Source organism: Camelus dromedarius, chromosome 1, assembly GCF_036321535.1.
Source record: "Camelus dromedarius isolate mCamDro1 chromosome 1, mCamDro1.pat, whole genome shotgun sequence".
NCBI lineage: Eukaryota > Metazoa > Chordata > Mammalia > Artiodactyla > Camelidae > Camelus > Camelus dromedarius.
In genome coordinates this window covers 46,005,526-46,025,961 of record NC_087436.1, presented here as the reverse complement: position 1 = coordinate 46,025,961, position 20,436 = coordinate 46,005,526, and the positions used below count along the sequence as shown (strand labels likewise).

Here is a 20,436-nt window from a genome sequence, read left to right as displayed (position 1 = left end):
TAGTTGTTGCCAGTGTTTTCATTATTTAAAAAAAGAAAATGAGACTGAATATTACTTAAGTTTTACATGGAGATTTGGTCAGGGTATTGTAATCCCTTATTTCAAATAAAAATTTTACTAGAACAATCATTTTTGTTCTGTACGTAAGTTTTGTCTGACTTCAACTTACAGATAAGAAAATGCCATTGCAAATAGTTATGAGTGTGAATTAAACATTTTTAATAATGTCAGTTATGAGTATGAATTAACAGTTTTAATAGTGTCATAAAATTTTTAGCCACATATTCAGTTTTTCCTTAAGATAAATTCCTAGAAGTGGATTATTGGGTTAGGGAGTGTAAACTGTATTTACACTTTTATTGTGCTTTATTTATTGGGGTTGTTACCGTCCTGTACTCTTAAGGACTCTCATCTTCTAGCCACCATTAAGTATTGTTGCTTTTTTATTCTTCACCACATTGCTAGAGAAGAGCAGCACCATATTTTACTTTTTATAGACATTGTGTTTTTAAATTGCTTTTGAGAAAGGAGCTAATTTCAAAATAAATTGGAGCAAGTATATTTTAATTCATCAACAAGTACAGCTAGCATTCAGTTCACTGACCCATTGAAATCCACTGAGAATACTGAGGTGTTTTGAGCACAGGAAAGTGTTTACTGATTCTTCAATACAGTTTTGTGGGTTTTGTCCCCTCATTTAACTTCCAGAAATGCTCTCTTTCTGCCTGGCACTCAACAGCGTAAGTATCTGTTCTGTATTGCATATTCCTCTATATTTGAGGAAACTCTAATACGATAATCACGCACTGTAATTAAGAAGATTGAAACATATTGTTGTATAGTGTAGTAATTAAGAACTTGGAGCCTGGCTTTTGCATTCTTAACTCTTCTCCAGTGCCATCTCCTCAGCTCAAGTGTCCTCACACCAACAGGAAAAGCCTTCCTTAATCTGTTACTCTCTCGTGTTTTTGCTTAGCAGTATACATATAATAATGGCTAACAGCAGTCACGCTGGAGCCAGACTTCCTGACTTTATGTTACAACTATGGAACTGATCAAGTTACTTTATCATTTTTTTGTCTGTTTCCTCATCTGTAAATGTGGATAACTCTATGAGATACATATTACTATGAGGATTAAATAATGTAATTTATATGAAACATCTGTGCTGGCACATAAGTGCTTTCTTTATAGATGTTAGCAATTATTCCCAGGGTTTCTAGCTCTTACTTTATGACCTGTTGACTTAGGTTGTACAGCATCTTGGCCCTGCAACTGATTTTTATAAGAAACTCGCCTTAGATTGCTCAGGGCAGCAGACTGCAGTGGACCTGTTCCTTTTAAGTTCACAGTATTCTGATCTCGCTTCTCTAGGTAAGGAGATACTACTGTATTTATCTGTTTACATAAATATTTCTAGCATATAGTTAAATCTAAACTTTTAAGTTCTCAATAGTTTCAGGGGAGAGATACGTGAATTAGATAATGTCTATGAAAATTACTGGTAAACTTCAAAGCGCTATACAAATATAAAATGCTATGTTTTTAAAACATAGTTCCCTTATCATTCTGCTCAACAGTAAACCTTACCGTATGTTACATTTTACAGATGTTTGTGTTTCTCAGAGTTATATATTATCCTCATTTTTTTTAACAGCTTAGGTTTTTTTTCATTATAACTTAGATTTCTTTGTAATATAGAATCTGCACTTTGTAATATAGAATATGGACAAGTAGGATATTATTGTTTCTGCAGGTAATTCTTTTTATATTTCTCTCTAAAGCTTGCATTTCCAGGTATTCTGCAGGCTGCATCTATTATTATCCGTCTTTCCACTATATGCACAATCCTTCACAAGCAGAGAAGTTACAAAAAGACCTAAAACGATATCTCACAAGAAAAATTGGGTTTGAAGCTGTTATGAGAATAAGGTGTACTAAAGGTATGAAATAATACAAATTATGCTTTGTACTATATACTTTTGTCAAAATTAATAAACATTCATATATTGACTATGACTACATATAATAATTATAAAGGATTTTCTGCTTGATTCAGTTAGCCGTATCCTGTTCTAAATATATATATATATAGTTATTGAATAGCCATTGCCCAATTTTTTAAGTAATTTGAGTAAGTGGGAAAAGGTAGTGTTTTGCTTTATTAGGAAGAATCTAAGAGAAAGCCCATATTGGAGGTGATTTCAGAAGAATTTGAGGAATAGGGACAATTTTAAGTGAAAATTGTCAAATTAATAGTCTGCCTTCCTAATCATCTCAGATGGTCTTCAGTTTTGTATTGTCTTCATTTTATGTGAATGTTGGAAGGATTCTCATCCTTTATTTTAATTCTTAAGTAAGTTGTACAGTAAAAGCTTCATTGGTTTAATTTTATATGTTAGGTCTTTGACTTTAGATCACAAAGGAGGAAATATTAAAAGATTAGTTGTCAATACAAGTTAAATGTGTAGTCTCCTTTTGCATAACCTGCACTGGGCTTTTTTTTGAATTAGTATTTTAGAACCTCCACTGACACTCCAGTACTACTCCCCAGTTATCCTTTTGATTCAAAATCAGAGATGTTTTTTATTTTAAAAAGTAGCTTTAGCCTAAGATACTGCTCTTACTTCATCTTTTATGACAAGTTTCCTCTTACCTAGGTCTTTCAATGCATACTTTTCATGGAAACTTCTTCGTCCGTTCCACTGATCTGTTATCCCTTGCCAACATCAATCCTGATGCTGGGTTTGCAGTACAGCTGTCAATTGAAGAAAGTTTGACAGATACTTCCTTAGTGTGCTTTCAGACAGCCCTACTGTATACGTCAAGCAAAGGTAAGGTTAACAGAAATGAAATATAACCTGTGGCAGTGATTCTCTCCTCCTTTCACAGGCTGGGAGAATGGGGAGAATGAATGAACACACGATGGGAGGTAATGGAATCTGTATTAGTTAATTGAATATAAGTTCCAGTCTTTTTTTTCAACTTATTTTTGATTCTTTAAATAATACCTTTTTTGACTTGTGGAAGACTTGTATTCCCAGGATCACACTACCAGAATGTCTCATACCGAATCCACCTGTGTCATCCTGAGCATTATTTCTTTCCCCGTAACATGAATTCTGCATGGCGTTTGAAGCCTACATTTGTTATTTCATAGTCTTAAGTTTTCTGACGTTTTACTATGTTGCATGTAATTTAGAATGAGTGATAATAAAATAAAAACCAAAATCTAATGTTCAGCTGTATACAAAATACAGTATATGTTCATATTCTGTGTTCAGATTTAGAAGGTATTTAATTTTCTTTAAGACATGTTCATTGTAAAACTTTCAGAATCCTGTTGGTGGTTTAATCTAATCAAAACAATAACTTGAGTAATACTTTGATATGTTTGATTTATTTCTGTGTTGGTCTGATGTATGTTGCAATGACATGGACTTATCCTTTCATTAGGTGAGCGGAGAATTAGAGTGCATACGCTTTGCTTGCCAGTGGTAAGTTCACTAGCAGACGTATATGCAGGAGTGGATGTACAAGCTGCCATCTGCCTTCTGGCAAACATGGGTGAGTAAAAAAGTGAAGGAATAGGTGAAATATATTTTTCTGTCCTCAAAACTGAAGCCTGGGCATTTTTTTTTACCCTGGAAATCCCTTGTTTATAAAGTACATATCTGGGGGAGGATACAGCTCAAGTGGTAGAGAGTATGCTTGGCGTGTGCAGGGTCCTGGATTCAATCCCCAGTACCTCCTCTAAAAATAAACCTAATTACCTTCCTCCCCCACACAAAAAAGTTAAAATAAACAAAAATGTTTTTTAAAAAGGTATGTATGGTTTACATTTTCATTTGCAGCAGTGTGAATTGGACTGTTCTTATATTTCTCACTAATTCTTTAATTTAAAAATCTTTTGTGGGATTCATAATCACTAATAACTGGTAACAACTCAAATGTCTTTCAACTGGTGAATGCATGGACAAACTATGGTACTTCCATGCGATGGAATACAACTTCGCGATGAATGAACTGTTAGTATGCGAATGGACATGGATGACTCAAAGGCATTATATTAAGTGCCAGAAGCTAGACTCAAAGAGGCTACATACTTGTGGTTCCATTTATATTACATTCTGGAAAAGTGAAAATTATAGGGATGAAGAATAGATCAGTGATTATCAGGGTTGGGGGCAGAGACAGTTTTACCACAAAGGGGCAGCACCAGGGAATACCTTTGGGGTGATGGAACTGTTGTATATCTTGAGTGTGGCAGTGATTACATGGCTGTGCATTTGATGTATAACCACCATGGAACTATATTCAAAAAAGTAAATTTTACTGTATGTGAGTTTAAAAACAATTTGTTAGGGAATTAATATAACACTGAGTGTTTTGTTTTTAACAAATCTACCTTTTAGATAAATGTATATGTAAAATGAACCATGTTATTTTCCGTGTAATCCTGGAGAAAAATAATCATTATTACTCATTTTAGGAAAAAGGATAATAGTATTTTTACTAAAGGATTCCAATATTTTAACTATCACTTTGTGTCTGTATTTCAAATTAATTATAGCTAACCATAATTATTTTTCAATATAATCTTATTTTTAGTACTTGGGCATATATGTAGGTCATTTTTATTTTAATAGGTCTTATTTCAGAGACAAAAAAATGGAGGCTCAGAGAGGTCAATCAGTTTGCCTAGACTTGCACAGCTAGTAAATCCAAGAGCTCAGGCTGGACCTCTAGTCCATCCAACTCCCAAATCTTATATACATAGAGGAAAATAAGTTCCACACTGATAGCTGGCTCTTCAGTGTCTGTATGAGAACCTGTGTTTAGTTTGCCCTCTATTTTTGTTGACCTAGGAAGGCTTTGACAAAGGACATATTAGAGGGTAATAAGGGATATTTCACTTCACAGAACTTATATTGTTTACGCAGTAAAGAGTGATACTTAATCATGTGACTTCTGTTTGCGTAATGGAAATATCCCCAAGAGCTTTCTCAGAAGTAGATGGATGATACACATTCTCTAATATCAATAGTGGTTATGTTTTCAAATTTAAAAAAGATTAAAACAAAAAGGTCGAAAGCAATCTAGATTTGTTTTGATTGTCAGGTTTATTCAGATTTAGTTCCAAAAAATTGTGTAATGAGGGAGCAAGTAAAATGTATTTTTCTAACCTAAAAATGAAATTTTTGTTGGTTTCTTAAATAATGCATGTAAATTTTATGTTGTAGTATTCATTGGCATCTGTTGGTTAAATACCTTTCCATTTTGTTTGCTTTATAGCTGTGGATCGATCAATTTCATCAAGCCTATCAGATGCAAGAGATGCCCTAGTGAACGCTGTGGTGGATTCATTATCTGCATATGGCTCAACTGTCTCAAACTTACAGCACTCTGCATTGATAGCACCCAGCTCCCTCAAGTTGTTTCCTCTCTATGTACTGGCCCTTCTCAAACAGGTAGTTTTCTATACACTGTTAACTTTAATAAAGTCTTTTGAAATTCTCGATACATAGGTGAAGAAATGAAATCTCAGTTTTCTGTGGGATTTTAAATATTTAATTGATGGTTATACAGCTTAGCATTGGAAGACTTTGAAGAACAGGAAAAGATCAGTGGAAAATGAAGGTGTATAAATACAGATGACTCTCATGGAACCATACACTCTCACTCTAACATGTGGGGGCAACTTAAATAATGGTGTACGTACATATGATGACAACATAACTTTGAGAAGCTAATTAACTTGCTCACGTACCTACCTATTAAATGTTAGGGCTGAGATTTGAATCCAGGTCTCTCTGATGTGAATATTTGTTCACTATATTTGTGTTTTACTGAGTGATGTGTATCGTTTTTCCATGTAGAAAGCCTTTAGAACTGGTACAAGCACACGCCTGGATGACCGTGTATATGCCATGTGTCAGATAAAGTGTCAGCCGCTTGTTCATCTAATGAAAATGATTCACCCCAACTTATACAGGATAGACAGATTGACAGATGAGGTATGGTTTCTTTTAGTGTGTTTGAAATTTTTTAATTTAAATATATTTGAGTGTCTTGATTCTACAGCTAAGATGATGTATGAGTAACAGTTTCTTCTGTTTTTCCCCTGTAGTACTAATACATTAAATAAGAACACTAGCCATCGGTTTAGTTGGACAATAGGACTATCGGATACAATTATGATTATGGAGTTTTCAAAAAGAGTTTCATACAAAAGCAATTCACCTTGTGGGTTTGGTTACAATACTTATTACAAAGCTAAGTTGTAGAGTGAGCACGTCCACTTAAATTTTGGAGATATTGACTGTTTCTGATATGATCAGAGCACAACTTTGATTATAGTGTTATAAACCAAATCTGGTATCCAATAGTATTTTTAAAATGGAATTATGTAGTCTCTTTTTCTTCATTGTGTTAAAACTCCACTCTTTGGAATCTTCTGTGTGTTTTGTTACTGAGATATGTTAGTCATACTTCTAACATATCCTGATCCCAGCAGGGGAGGAAATGGCCAGATCATTTTACATATTCATGTTTTTATCTTTTAAATTTGAATATACTTGAGTGTCTTTTAATTTAAATACATTTAAGTGTCTTGATTCTACAGCCAAGGTGGAAATATGTTACCAATATAGTGACCCTTGATAGTCAGCCTTCCATATCCTCTGTCCTGTACACACAGATTCAACCAGCTGCAGATCATGTAGTACTGTAGTATTTCTTGAAAAAAGCTGCATATATGTGGACTCATGTAGTTCAAATCCATGTTGTTCAAAGGTCATCTGTAATTTTTTGCATCCTCCAAAATTCTCAAATGTCATTTCATAAAGAGCTAGTGGCCATTAACTTCCAAACTGTGATAATACTAGCGTAAGCTCATTGACATTCCATCTTTTTCTTTTCAGGGTGCGATACATGTTAACGACAGAGTTGTGCCTCAGCCACCTCTTCAAAAATTGTCTGCCGAGAAACTGACGAGAGAAGGTGCTTTCCTCATGGACTGTGGCTCTGTAAGCACCGTCTGATGACAAAGCTTAACATTTTGGCTGGTAAAAGAAGAAACACTTACAGGGTCCAGCTCTATTATCACAGATCAGGCAGTGAAACATGGATTAGAAGCTCAGAGGGTGTCATGGATGATACATACTTGATAAAGAGATAAATTCCTGTCTTCAAGGATTTTATCGTACAGACTCATAAAATTTAAAGGAACCTCAAAAGTCTATCTAGTTCAACTTTATCCATTGTCTGAAATGCCATTAATGATTAGGAGTTCAGGAGAAGTCATCAGACAGGGTGGGGGTGAAGGGTGTCAGAATGGTCAAGATGGCTTCATAAATGATACCTCATGATCAGGAAAAGGATCCTGACAGCCACAGAACGGGATGGGGCAAGGGGCGGGGGGCATTAGTTAAAGTACAGATAGTAGTTGAAATAATGGAATTAGTGGACAGGAAGTATAGTGAATCAGTTGCCCTGGTCGAAGCATTACATTCCTATTGGGGAAAAAGTAAGGAAGATGGTTAAAAAAAAAAAAAATCTAGACGCACTGTAGATTCCTGGATGTAGATGCCAAATGTGCCAATCACAGGTTTCCTTTTTACTTTAATGTCTGTTCCTACTTGATTTGAGTTTTGGATTAGTATACTTTACCTCTTTTATGCTTGATAATTTTGAGAAAAGGGAGTATTAATATTTTGTTGTTTTTTTATTTTTAGGCTTTTTACATTTGGATTGGAAAAAGCTGTGACAATAACTTTATAGAGGATGTGCTTGGGTATCCTAATTTTGCATCAATACCACAGAAAATGGTCAGTGCATTTTATACAGCTTTAACTTTTACTTCCTTGTTTTAAATATTTTTATGAGATAGAATTCACGAGTCACCATTTTAACCATTTTAAAGTATATTATGCATTAGTTTTTAGTATATTTTCACAATGTTGTACAACCATTTCCAGTATCTAATTTCAGAGCATTTCTATCATCTCAGAAAGAAACCTATATCCCCCAGTTCTCCCCTCCTGCTTTCCCGTGGCAACCACTAATCTTCTTTGTATCTCTATGGATTTGCCTGTTCTGGACAATTCATATGTATGGAATCACACAACACGTGGCCTTTTGTGTTTGGCTTCTTTTACTTCTCAGTGTTTTCAGGGTTTATCCATGTTGTAGCATGTATCAGTACTTCATTGTTTTATGACTAAAATGATAGTCCATTGTAAATATGTCCTTTTTCCCAAAATTAATACAAAGTCAATGTAATTCTTACCACATTCACAGTTTGATTGAATTTTTTAAATTGGACACATTAATCCTAGCGTTCATTTCTAAAACTCAACAAATGAGGATAGTAAGGAAAAGTTTGAAAAGAGACAATAATGTCAGCAAAGGGGAAATCATGTGAAAAATAAGTCCTACTAAATAAAGCAGGAAACTTTATTTTAAAGCTGTGGTTATTTAAGCACTGTGATACTGACACAATAAACATATGAGTGAAACAGAATTGAATTCAGAAATGGATCTAATTCACGAAAAATAGAATGTGGTAAATCATCTCAAATCACTGTGAAAAAATGGAATGTTAAAAAAAGTCTTTGTTATATTAAAATGGGTAAGGCCTTTGTAAGTGGTGGAAAAGATTAAAAAATTTGAAACATTTCTATCTGGTAAAATAAGTAAAGCCAAAAGATAAACAACAAAATTGGAAGATTATCTAAGTCATATGACTGGAAAGGAGCTTATCTCTCTAGGATAAGAAGTTCTCTTACAAATCTTTAAGGAAAAGACACCCCCCCCCCGCCTCAAAAATAAGAAAAGAAAAATGGGAAAAGGATTTGAACAGACAGTTCATTGGGGAAAACATAGTAGCGGCTATATGAAACAACGCTGAGCCTCATTCATAATTAAGAAAATAAAAATAAAATAACAGCATAGCATTTCTTTTCACTTTTTGTCATTTCTTTTCAGATTTTTGTCAGATGGTAAAGATTTTAAAATTTGATAATAGGCAATAATGCAGAGGGAATAGGTCAACAGGCCTGTTAAATACAATTGATTGGACCGTACATTTATACAGTCTTTTGGAAGGCCATTTGGCAGTATCTGTTAAAATTAAAATCACATAGTATGTATCACAAAGTAAATTACTTACTCCTAAGAATACACCCTATAGATATTCGTGGAAGTCTTTATATGTAGTAATAGCTATGCATTTATTAAAAAGAATACAAGCCTGAAGAGAATAGTATACATAAAATGATCCATTTATATTTTCAAAAATGTTTGTGTATATATAATAGTAGCAGTATATACTTACAAAAATCTTAGAAAAATTTATATCAAATAGAAATTGTTCTATTCTTTTACTTTTTAAACATTGATATAAATTATAAATATAATTAACCCAAACTTTTCTATTTAAAATTTTTACATACCATATTCTTTGAGTTATTTAGTTTACTATTACGTTGTCTTAAAAAAGAACTTTATGTATGTATATGTACATACACACATATATATGTATGTATGTATATGTAAATAGACTATTTAGGTCTTTTTACAATAGTCTTGCATATAGTTTTTAAATATATTTACACACTCACACTATTCTTTAAAATTCCTTGCCCTTAAATTTTAAGGACTAAAGGAAACAAAATTCTCTAAAAATGGCTATTATTAGAATAGGGTATAATTGTTAAGTGAATTTGGAACTTAGTGATAGCCCCTTCATTTGATACTTCTTTAGAAGAAATATAAAAGTGCAACACACTACCAGTGACATGTGTATGTTTTATTGACTTATCCAGAAAAAATATAATATTCAGGTAAAATATCAGTGACATGTATATCATTAAACATGTCTTATTGGCTTAGTCAAGAAAACATAAACATATTTGTCAACAATGTAAATTTAATGTGTTTGCTTGTGCTGTTGGGGCTGGGAATAGAGTGCTGGCAGCTGGTTGGTGGAAGTGGCAATCATGATTTAGTTCTAATACTGCCAGAGTCTATGAGAAAGGTAATAATTTCCTAATTACATTTTTTTATCAGACACATCTTCCAGAGCTAGACACACTTTCATCAGAAAGAGCCAGATCCTTTATAACTTGGCTTAGAGACAACAGACCATTAAGCCCAGTTCTTCACGTGGTAAAGTAAGTACTTGTGTAACTTACTAAAACTGTCTTATCCTGTCCAATCTATGTGAAATTGTCTTCAAAGCAGATTTTTTTAAAAAATTGTTTTTTCTTTCTTTCTTTTTTTTGGTGGGGGGAAGTAATTAGGTTTATTTATTTGTTTATTTTTAGAGGAGGTACTGAGGGTTGAACCCAGGACCTCATGCATACTAAGCATGCGCTCTACTGCTTGAGCTACACCCTCCCCCACAAAGCAAATTTTAAATATTATCAAAATATTTATATTTATATTTAAATATTATCAAAATTCTAGTGGTAGAATGCTGTTACTTGATTAATATCCCCTATGCATTTTCATAAAGTCCTCATGATTAGTAATTTTTAAAATGTATAACTATTCTTTTTAATAATGTGCATTTTAAGATAAATACCCTTTCTTCTTTTTCAGAGATGAGAGTCCTGCTAAAACAGAATTTTTTCAACATTTGATTGAAGACCGGACAGAAGCTGCATTCTCTTACTATGAATTTTTGCTTCATGTTCAGCAGCAGATTTGTAAGTGAAGTGGGGTAAAATTGAACAAGAAGAGGATCTATAACCTAGGTAAAGCATAATCTGTCAGAGAAGCACATAGGAAATTTGAAATGAAGGCATCTGTTGTTACGAGAGACAATACATAGCATAGCACAGCACCCTGTCTGAGGCTTTGGCAAGAGGTAAAGAGGAAGAAAGAATGTGGCAGATTTTCTTCACCCTAAATTAATGATAATGATGATGCTGTCGCACCAAGTATATTTCGAATTGGTTTCTACACATTTCCAGTAGTGCAGCAGTACAGTGCTCTGTTCATTGCAAGCCAGCAAACTTAGGTAGCTATGTGGAATGATATGTCATAATGTAAAATTAGATAAAATCCTTTTTCTTATAAGTAATATAACATTTTTGGACTTGAACTCTGACAAAGAGATGCCAAAAGGCAGTGGTACTGTGTTACTTGTTTATATGAATTACTTTTTAACAAGGAATGATTCATATTCATTAAATGAATTCAATATTTTCCCTGTAAAAACAATAGTTTCAGTACATGAACTATAGAAAAAAATATATATAATGTACATAAATGTTACATTTGTAAAGAAATGTAAAAATGTAACTTACAGAATATGAATCGCTTAAACTGTGCTGCGTTGTTGGATGACAACTCTTTTTGTCCCAGTTAGAGAGTGAGAGGTTGACTAAGGCATACTATGAATTGAGTCCACAAAAGAAATGCAAAACTCTTTGTAATTCTGTTAAATCTTTTATGTGGATTTATTTATGATCAGCCTACTAATTAAAAATATTTTGCTTGACAAAATATGGTTTGATGTTTGTGTGTTTGTGGTAGGGGGAGTTGGTGATACTTTTACGTATAGGATGTACTGAATTTACTGCTCAGGGAAATGCAATGATACTACATTTCAGTCAGTAATACATGTGAATAAGTTGTCATTAATTTGTGGACATTACCAAGTACTTAACTCTATTTGTATTCTGAAGATAAATGCTACTTTCAAAATATATATGATTACTGACTTAATCATAACCTTAATTTATCTTTCTCAGTTCAATTAGGCATTTTCTCCTGCACATTGATAGCAAGAAAATTTTCATAACATAAGTGACTATTCTGTTTAATTGACTTTAAGATTATCATCTTGAACTTTGAGAGTGGTTTTATACTGATGAAAAATATTTCTCATTTACTAAAAGCTTATTTACTATAAAAACTATGAATGATCCTTAGATTTTGGAACAAAGTCTTATCGTATACAGTATGAAAGTCCCATAGATGAACTTTGGAAGGAAAAAGGCTCTTGATGTGTGTGGTGAGTGATTTCTACTGGTTTTGTGCTTGGTAGATCTCTTTGCTTTGAATAAAAATAAAAGTACTCTCACATTCCCTGGTGGAAACGAGAGGTTTAATGACTCACCCTAAGTGAATTACTAATTAGTGACAGAGCTAATAGTAAAAGTCAAGTGCTCTCCCCACCCACCACCTACTCCCACCCGAGCCCACCCCCAGGACTGTGCGTGTCCCCATACCCTGCTCCCTCCAGCAAGAGAGAATCTCACTGAACATTAGGAAAAACTGCAGTACTCTAAGGGCAACTAAATACTGTAATTTTACAATGCAGAGTTTCCTGTTTCTGCTTTAAGAAAAGAAAATATTTTGTCTTTGGATATTTTGTTCTTCATTTAATAGATATTTATAAACACTTAAATACTTGCTAGATAATTGTTCCAGGCCCAAAACATAAAATCTCCACTTTCACAGAAGGAATGAGCTGGAAAGACAGAAAGTGGTGGTCAGGATATGGGATGCTTGAAATTGAGATTTGGAAGAAGTTTAGAATAACCTGGATGTCTACAAATGAGGAGCAGAGGGATGCCCACCTGGGGTTTGAGACCAAAAAGAGTCACCTTTTGAAAGGTTTGTCCTCTGAAGACAGCCAGAATGTGGAGACTGACATCAGCCCAAACACAGGCATGATGAGATTGGTCCTCATGGAGGGGTAGATAGATAATCAATCCTCATAGCCTCCTTATGGGACAAGTCTCTGGCCATTTGTTTTGTGGGGCAGGGAGTGATGAGAGGAGGGGGTGTGCTTACTAGGAGTTCTTTGAGCCCCTTTTCAACTATTTGAAACCATCATTTAAGTCAGCAGTTTAAGAGAATATCCCAGGTAATGTGAAAAATCCCCTAACTCCCTATTAGAACCATTGTTTAATAGGAACATACAATTTGATTTATAGAAAAGTCATTTACAGGGGGTGAGTATAGCTCCAGTGATAGAGTGCATGCTTAGCATACACCAGGTCCTGGATTCAATCCCCAGCACCTCTTCTAAAAATAAAGTAAGTAAACCTAATTACCCCCCCCAATTTTTTTTAATTAATTAATTTTTTAAAATGTCATTTACATACTATTTTTTTTAATTGAAGTACAGGTAGTTACAGTGTGTCAACTTCTGGTGTACAGCACAGTGTCCCAATCATGCATACACATACATATATTCTTTTTCATTAAAGGTTATTACAAGATATTGAAGATAGTTCCCTGTGCAATACAAAAGAAACTTTTTTTAAAATCTATTTTTATATATAGTGGCTAACATTTGCAAATCTCAAACTCCCGAATTTATCCCTTCCCACCCCCTTTGCATGGTAACCATAAGATTATTTACTATGTCTGCAAGTCTGTTTCTGCTTTGTAGATGAGTTCATAGTGTCCTTTCCTCTCCATTTTTTTTTTTAAGATTCCACATATGAGTGATATCATATGATATTTTTCTTGCTCTTCCTGGCTTCACTTAGAATAACAATCTCTAGGTCCATCCATGATGCTGCAAATGGCATTACTTTATTCTTTTTATGGCTGAGTAGTGTTCCATTGTATAAATGTGGCACAACTTCTTTATCCAGTCATCTGTTGATGGACATTTAGGTTGCTTCCGTGTCTTGGCTATTGTATACAGTGCTGTTATGAACATTGGGGTGTATGTATCTTTTCGAATTAGAGTTCCCTCTGGATATATGCCCAGAAGTGGGATTGCTGGATCACATGGTAAGTCTATTTTTAGTTTTTTGAGGAATCACCATACTGTGTTCCATAATGGCTGCACCAAACTACATTCCACCAGCAGTGTAGGGGGGTTCCTTTTTCTCTGTACCCTCTCCAGCATTTATCGTTTGTGGACTTTTGAATGATGGCCATTCTGACTGGTGTGAAGTGATACTTCATTGTAGTTTTGATTTTCATTTCTCTGATAATTAGTGATAATGAGCATTTTTTCATGTGCCTATTGGCCATTTGTATGTCTTTATTGCTTGTTTAGTTCTGCCCATTTTTGGATTGGGTTGTTGTTTTTTTCTTATTAAGTTTGTTTTTTTTCTTATTAAGTTGTATGAGCTGTTTATATATTCTGGAAATTAAGCTTTTGTCAGTCGCATCATTTGCAAATATTTTCTCCCATTCCATAAATTGTCATTTTGTTTGGCTTATGGTTTCCTTTGCCGTACAAAAGCTTGTAAGTTTGATTAGGTCCCATTTGTTTATTTTTGCTCCTATTTCTATTGCCTGGGTAGACTGCCCTAGGAGAACATTGCTAAGATTTATGTCAGAGAATGTTTTGCCTTTGTTTTCTTCTAGGAGATTTATCATGTATTGTTTTATATTTAAGTCTTTAAGCCATTTTGAGTTTATTTTTGTGTAATTTACATACTACTCTTAAGGAGTACATCCATAGCACAAATCAGGTGCACTGATGGAAAAAGAATTCTGTCTTTTATTCATAAATCAACATATATTTGTGTGCTAAAAACTATTTGAAAGCTATTTATAGATATGAATCTGTTGCAGTGAATTCATGAGGCTACAAAATGTACATATTAGCAAAGTGTTGTTAAGAAAACCAAGAGTCCTCTATTCAAAGTAACTTTTGAAGATGTTAAAAATACTTTTAAGGCAAAAAAAAAAAAGATGGAAACTAACAAAGCTGAAAACAATACTGCAGATACTATCTAGCTGGAATTCTTTTTTTTTAAGTTGATATGTTTTTCTTTATTGGACACTAACAGATATTTACTCCATTGCTTTTCACATTTGTCTTTGCACTGTGATGGAATTTCTAATTACTGAAAGAAGACAGAGTTTAAGATTTAAAAAAAAAAACAACAGTCTTTGGCACATGAAACAGAAACCTCCTGAAAAATAAAAATGATAGGTAGATATTCTATGGATTACTCATCTTTTATCACTGAATTAAGAGTAGAACCTGTATCAACCGGAACATTGGGTGTCCTCCTCCTCCCTGCCTTATTATAATACCTGTGAGAAACTTGACATAAAACAGGTGGGCAGGGAGTGTACGTGTACATGGCTTGAGGGGAAAGTTAGCGGTCATTAGGGGACACAGCAGCTGTTAACGCATTGCCTTATGATAGGTCATAAGCTGATGCAAAAATGAAAGCCCCTTCTTTAGTTCCTTTAGTAAACAATGCACAGTTTTACAGATTTTCATTTCGGTTTTGGGGCCAAAAAACTTTGCTTACTACTAGAAACCCATTGAATGAGTTGTTAAAAGATTTCTAAAATTGGTAGTCACAAATACAAAGCCTGTGTTTTATTAGAGATTACTTGATACTCCAGTTCTATTCTCCTAAGTACCCTGTTCCTGCGCAAGTTTGTAATTCTGCAAAAACTCCCCAACGTGCATATGTACAGATGTTGGGTTGCAGCCTCCTCAAGAGCATCCTGGGTGTAATCTGAAATGTGCCCCGACATAGGCAGAGGGCAGGCAGAGGCCGAAGAAAGAGGCAGCCACCCCAGATTGGCAGGTGGCAGGTTTAATAAGCAAGGGGACTCACTTACCAGGTTTGTCTCGGGTGGTGGCCGCAAGACCAGTAGATCTCCGCAACACCTGCCGGGATCTTAAAAGTTTAGAGGCCTTAACTGGGTTCAGTCACATAACCAGTCCAGGTGGCCTCAACAACACATTTCTGTTTCGAGGCTGGATCCGTGGAGCAGCTTCTGGGAGCAGGGGAGCCACGCAGAATATACAATCCAAGCACAGAGGAGCAGGTGGTGGGGGCTCCAAAGGCCCGTGTCCAGCCCTTGGGTCAACTGGCGGTCACATGGGTTTGATGGCCTCCTCCAACACAGACACTCTGCCTCAGGTAGTCTGTCAGGTAACTGACGGAGATGACCGCGTCAGTGACCAGCCGTTTTCTTATAAGTGCATCATCACTGCTGGGATATATTTGCGGTTTTTGCTATTTTCGCTTTTCAGGTATGTATTATGTTAGCTCAATAGACAATTTCTTGTTGATAATTTGATTAGTGTGTGGTAATGTATATGCTTATTTTTACACTATAATTTTCTATAATTAGATTTTATATATTTTTTTATTAGAACAAAATGATTATACTCATTGCTAAAACAGAAATATGTACAACCTACACTTCTACCTTGCTTGTAACACTTACTGATGATTTGGCTAGTACATATTGCTAATTTAAGTAAATAGAATTAATGTAAGTGCAAAATAATAATTAGGTTCTTTTAAAGTTAATAGACTATGGCTTTAAGTTCATGTGTTTGAGCTTATTCTCTTTAGAATTATATAATAAGCAAATTCTATATGTTCCTCTCAATTCTTTATTACATAGAAAGTTGCTTTAAGTCAGGGATTGTATCTTGTCTTTTTAGTACTTACCTTATTTAGTACCTCACATATCTTGAGGCTCCTGTCCCAGGACAGGAACACAGTAATTTAATTTAATTTAATTTAATTTAATTTAATTTAATTTAATTTAATATAATATAATATAATTGAGAACTTATTAGCCTTTCTTACAATCCTTTCAGAATGACCCTTGGGAAAACTATAAAACATTGTACCAGTTTGGAAAGTCTGTCCCATTTTTTAATGCAATTTTTGTGGATTTTTTATTTTCTGTATTCCAATTTCTTTCATATCTTGCTCCATTGGAACTTATGCCTTATGACTTGCATAGTAACAATAGGAAAGGCCCATTACTATGTGTTTCCTATTGAAACCTGAGTGATTTAACTAGTCTGAAAGATACTGTGCCTCTAGACTGTCTCCTGTTACCAGAAACTGGTAAGTAATTGTTTGCAGAGTCAAGAATAACAGGGAGAAATGGAGAGATGGAGGAAAAAGATGTTTATGCAAGAAAGATCAAAGTTTAGATCTGAGTTATTTAATTGGGACCCTGAGTACTGTGTCCCCAAGCAATAAGAGTCTGAAAGGGTGTTTTTTCCCCCAAATGAAGTAAACCTAAATTGTCTTCATAGAAACTCTGGCAGTCTTTTGGATGATAATTTGGGAAGGAATGGGAACCAAAATGGGATGGAGAACAGGTAGGAACAAGAAGGGTGACTCTGAAACAAAAGACTGACTGTACATCATTATAGGAGCTGCCCTTCCTTCACATGAGGCTTTGCAGCTGTTGCTCCCCAGATCTGGAAACCCTTTTGACCCCTTCCTGTCTTCACTCACTGAACCCCACTTGTCCAGAATTCAGCCCAAAGATCACCTCCTCCTGCTACACTGCCACTTACCCCTCAGTCCACATCTATGGACTCATGAGGTATTTCTCTACGATAACTTAACGAAGGAAGGGAAAAACAGAAACTGATTTTAAAACAAAATTATAGCACCAGCTGGACTCCTGTGTTGAAGGGAAATCTTTGTGGGCAGAATTTCAAGCCGAACATTTGTCTAGACTGTGAGACAGCCAAGAGATGTAGACCTATACAGCTTTATAACCTAGTTAAATGGTCAGGGACTTGGATGGAACAGGATTGGAAGGAAGTTGGTGACAAAGAGGTTTAGCAAACAGGTATTTGGATGGATTTCATGAAGTGGACACAGTGTGAAGATATTTGTATTCCATATGAATACACCACAGGGCATCTGCAGCAAAAAATGTCTACCTTAATCAGGAGGACAAAGTGAGCCATCTGTGGATGTCAGCCTCCTTCCCTAGCCACCCCAGTATTTGCTCAGTGGCCTACGTACAAGGTTGCTATACCTGAGAGGACAGAAGCGATGCTTGGGCTGAATTACCGTGGACATGCCCTCACCAAGGCTGAAATGGCTACATGACTGAATTCCTAACCGGTCCTCAGCTGGGACCTACTATGATTTCTCAATGTGGCATTATTCCTCGGGGAAACAAGGCACCGCTTGATAGCAGGTTAATTACACTGGACCCGTTCATCATGGAGCAGTCTGTCCTCAGTGAAATAAACACACAGTCTGGGTATGAATTTGCCTGCCCTGCCTGTAGCATTTCTGCCACCACCACCATTCTGTGGGCTTACAGAATGCCTTCATTACCATAGGACTTCCACATTTTTTCCAATCAAGTAACTCATTTCTAGTCTTGGTGACTTTGAGAAGAAAAAAAAAAAACACTTTTGGTTTTATTGACTCACTATTTTGAGGAGGGGTTGCTTTAGGAAAAGTGTAGAGGAAATTTGATTTAATTTCTGCTTTTCCTTTTATCATTTTCTTCCCACTACAGCCTTTAGGTTTATTTCTTGCTGCTCTTTTTATAGCTTCTTAGATTGTAAGCTTAGTTTACTTGCAGGTTTTCCTATTTTTCTAATAAATGCATTTAAGACTATACATTTTTCCAGTTTTAATATTAAGTGCTTTCATTGCTATGCAGTTTTTTTTTTTAAGGGGAGGTTTATTTATTTATTTTAATGAATGTACTGGGGATTGAACCCAGGCCCTTGTGCATGCTAAGCACACACTCTACCACTAAGCCATACCTTTCGCCCTTGCAATTTTGAAATAGTTCTCAATTTCCACTTATTTCCTATTTAGTCCATGAATATTTATAATATATGTGTTATTCAAATTCCGTTTCTAGTGATGTTTTATCTTTTTGTTAATTTCTAACTTCATGAACAAAGCTTATGTGTTAACAAGTTAAAAAATATTTTTGAGATCTCCTCTGAGGCCTAATATAGGGTAACTATATTGTGAATCTTCCATATGAGTTCTAAAATAATACATATTCTCATTGGGGTACAAATTCTTTATGACTCTTAATTGTTAAAAAAGAAAGGCCTAGGATCTGGAGGCAGAATAGGGAAAAGGAATATGCCTCTCCAGTTACCACTAGAATTCGATCAGTGCTGCTGGCATCTGCAGAGGATATATGAGAAGTTGCTCAATTCAGATGGCTTTACAAGTAAGACCAGGTGACATAAATATAAATCTTCTTTTTTGTAAATGAATTTTCCTTCCACCTTGACTGAAGCTAGCGCCTTTGCTAGATGTAGGTAAGTGATACCAACAGTAGATAATCCAGTATCATCATTGGTTCACTTACCTGTGAAAAACCGAGTTCTCAAATGATAGTCTGAGGACATAAGTGAATAATGTCTGCAAAGGCAGGTTGTCTGAAAGCCAGTGGAAGAAATTGGCTTTATTAGAAGCTAAAGCACAAGTCTGAATGTTCATGCCCTAATCAAGGATGTGACACACAGCTAAAACTAGCATGAGGCAAGCGAGGCACTTGCCTTGGGCACAAAATTTAAAGGGGCACCAAAACACTGAGTCAATGAGATATTTTAATATATTAAAAACTCAAAATTAATGCAAAAAATCCATGATGAACAGAATATCAAAATTTTAAATAAAGAAAGGATTTGACCCCACACATTAACGATTCACCTCACATCACCTCACCCTAATCCCAGCCGTGTCTATGAGTTGGTCAGGTGGTTAAGTGATGTCAGAAGAGACAGGCAGTGTAAGGTCAAATCTACCTTGGGGTCTTGGAGTCAAAAAATCTTGCGTTGATAGTTATCTAATTCCAGACTTGAATTCTGACTACGTGACCTTAGATAAGTTACTTAACCTACTAAAGTTCGTTTCTTCATCTGTAATAGGGAGCCAATAACACTAATCTAACGAGGCTTTTGCAATGACTAAACAAGGCAACACAAAGTGCCTATGCTTTGGATCCAAAGAGGCAGATCCAAATTTTGTGGAGCCTGGGATTATATAATTTGGGAGACTTTAAGAAAAATATAATAAAAAGTTAGGAATACAAAATTGGTGTGGTAATGAATATTTAGAGTGAGGAAATAAGTCATAAGTAGCAAATTTTTTAAAAGCATAAAACTCCCCCCAATAAAACATATTTAAAATTAGTTGCCCCTATACATCACTGTCATACTTTTTTCTCCCTGCCAGCTTTTTGGCTACATTCCCTTTAACTATCTTTTCATAGGACAACAATTTTGTAATACTTTTTAAATTTTTTAAGATGGGGGTGGATAATTAGATTTATTTGTTTATTTTTTTAATGGAGGTACTGGGGATTGAACCCAGGACCTCATGCATGCTAAGTATGTACTCTACTACTGAGCTGGACCCTACTCCCCTTGTAATACTTTCTATAGAGAGAATGGAAAAGATCATATTCTCTAGCACTGTAGTTTAGAAAAGTGTCTCTAAGCTTTACAACTCACTATTGGTAATGTCATGTCAATTCTTAAAAGTGTTTTTCGTATATGAGCTGTAACATTTGGAAGACTATTCCACAGACTAGCTTCTGGGCATTCATTTCACGTGTTGCTTCTTTTTACTAGCCACACACCCAGGTAACCTGGGGAGTCAACAAAGCAAGAGAACTCTAGACACTGCAGATGGAAGGGCGTCCTGGGGCTGCTATGTCCACACTGTAGCA

At 35.1% G+C, this 20,436-nt stretch overlaps 1 protein-coding gene across 6 annotated transcripts in view; it reads left to right on the top strand.

Annotated features, from left to right (window-relative positions):
* Window positions 1–11,514, top strand: part of SEC24B (SEC24 homolog B, COPII coat complex component) — a 71,911-nt gene extending 60,397 nt beyond the window's left edge. For all 6 annotated transcript variants that reach the window (XM_031467824.2, XM_031467813.2, XM_031467806.2 and 3 more), the window contains 10 exons: window positions 1,251–1,374; window positions 1,785–1,943; window positions 2,661–2,834; window positions 3,457–3,567; window positions 5,296–5,471; window positions 5,880–6,017; window positions 6,924–7,028; window positions 7,737–7,829; window positions 10,072–10,175; window positions 10,606–11,514. In XM_031467824.2, coding sequence (XP_031323684.2) covers window positions 1,251–1,374; window positions 1,785–1,943; window positions 2,661–2,834; window positions 3,457–3,567; window positions 5,296–5,471; window positions 5,880–6,017; window positions 6,924–7,028; window positions 7,737–7,829; window positions 10,072–10,175; window positions 10,606–10,720 — 1,299 coding nt within the window. In that variant the 3' untranslated portion in view covers window positions 10,721–11,514. The remainder of the gene's footprint in view (window positions 1–1,250; window positions 1,375–1,784; window positions 1,944–2,660; window positions 2,835–3,456; window positions 3,568–5,295; window positions 5,472–5,879; window positions 6,018–6,923; window positions 7,029–7,736; window positions 7,830–10,071; window positions 10,176–10,605) is intronic.
* Window positions 11,515–20,436: the final 8,922 nt, after the last annotated feature.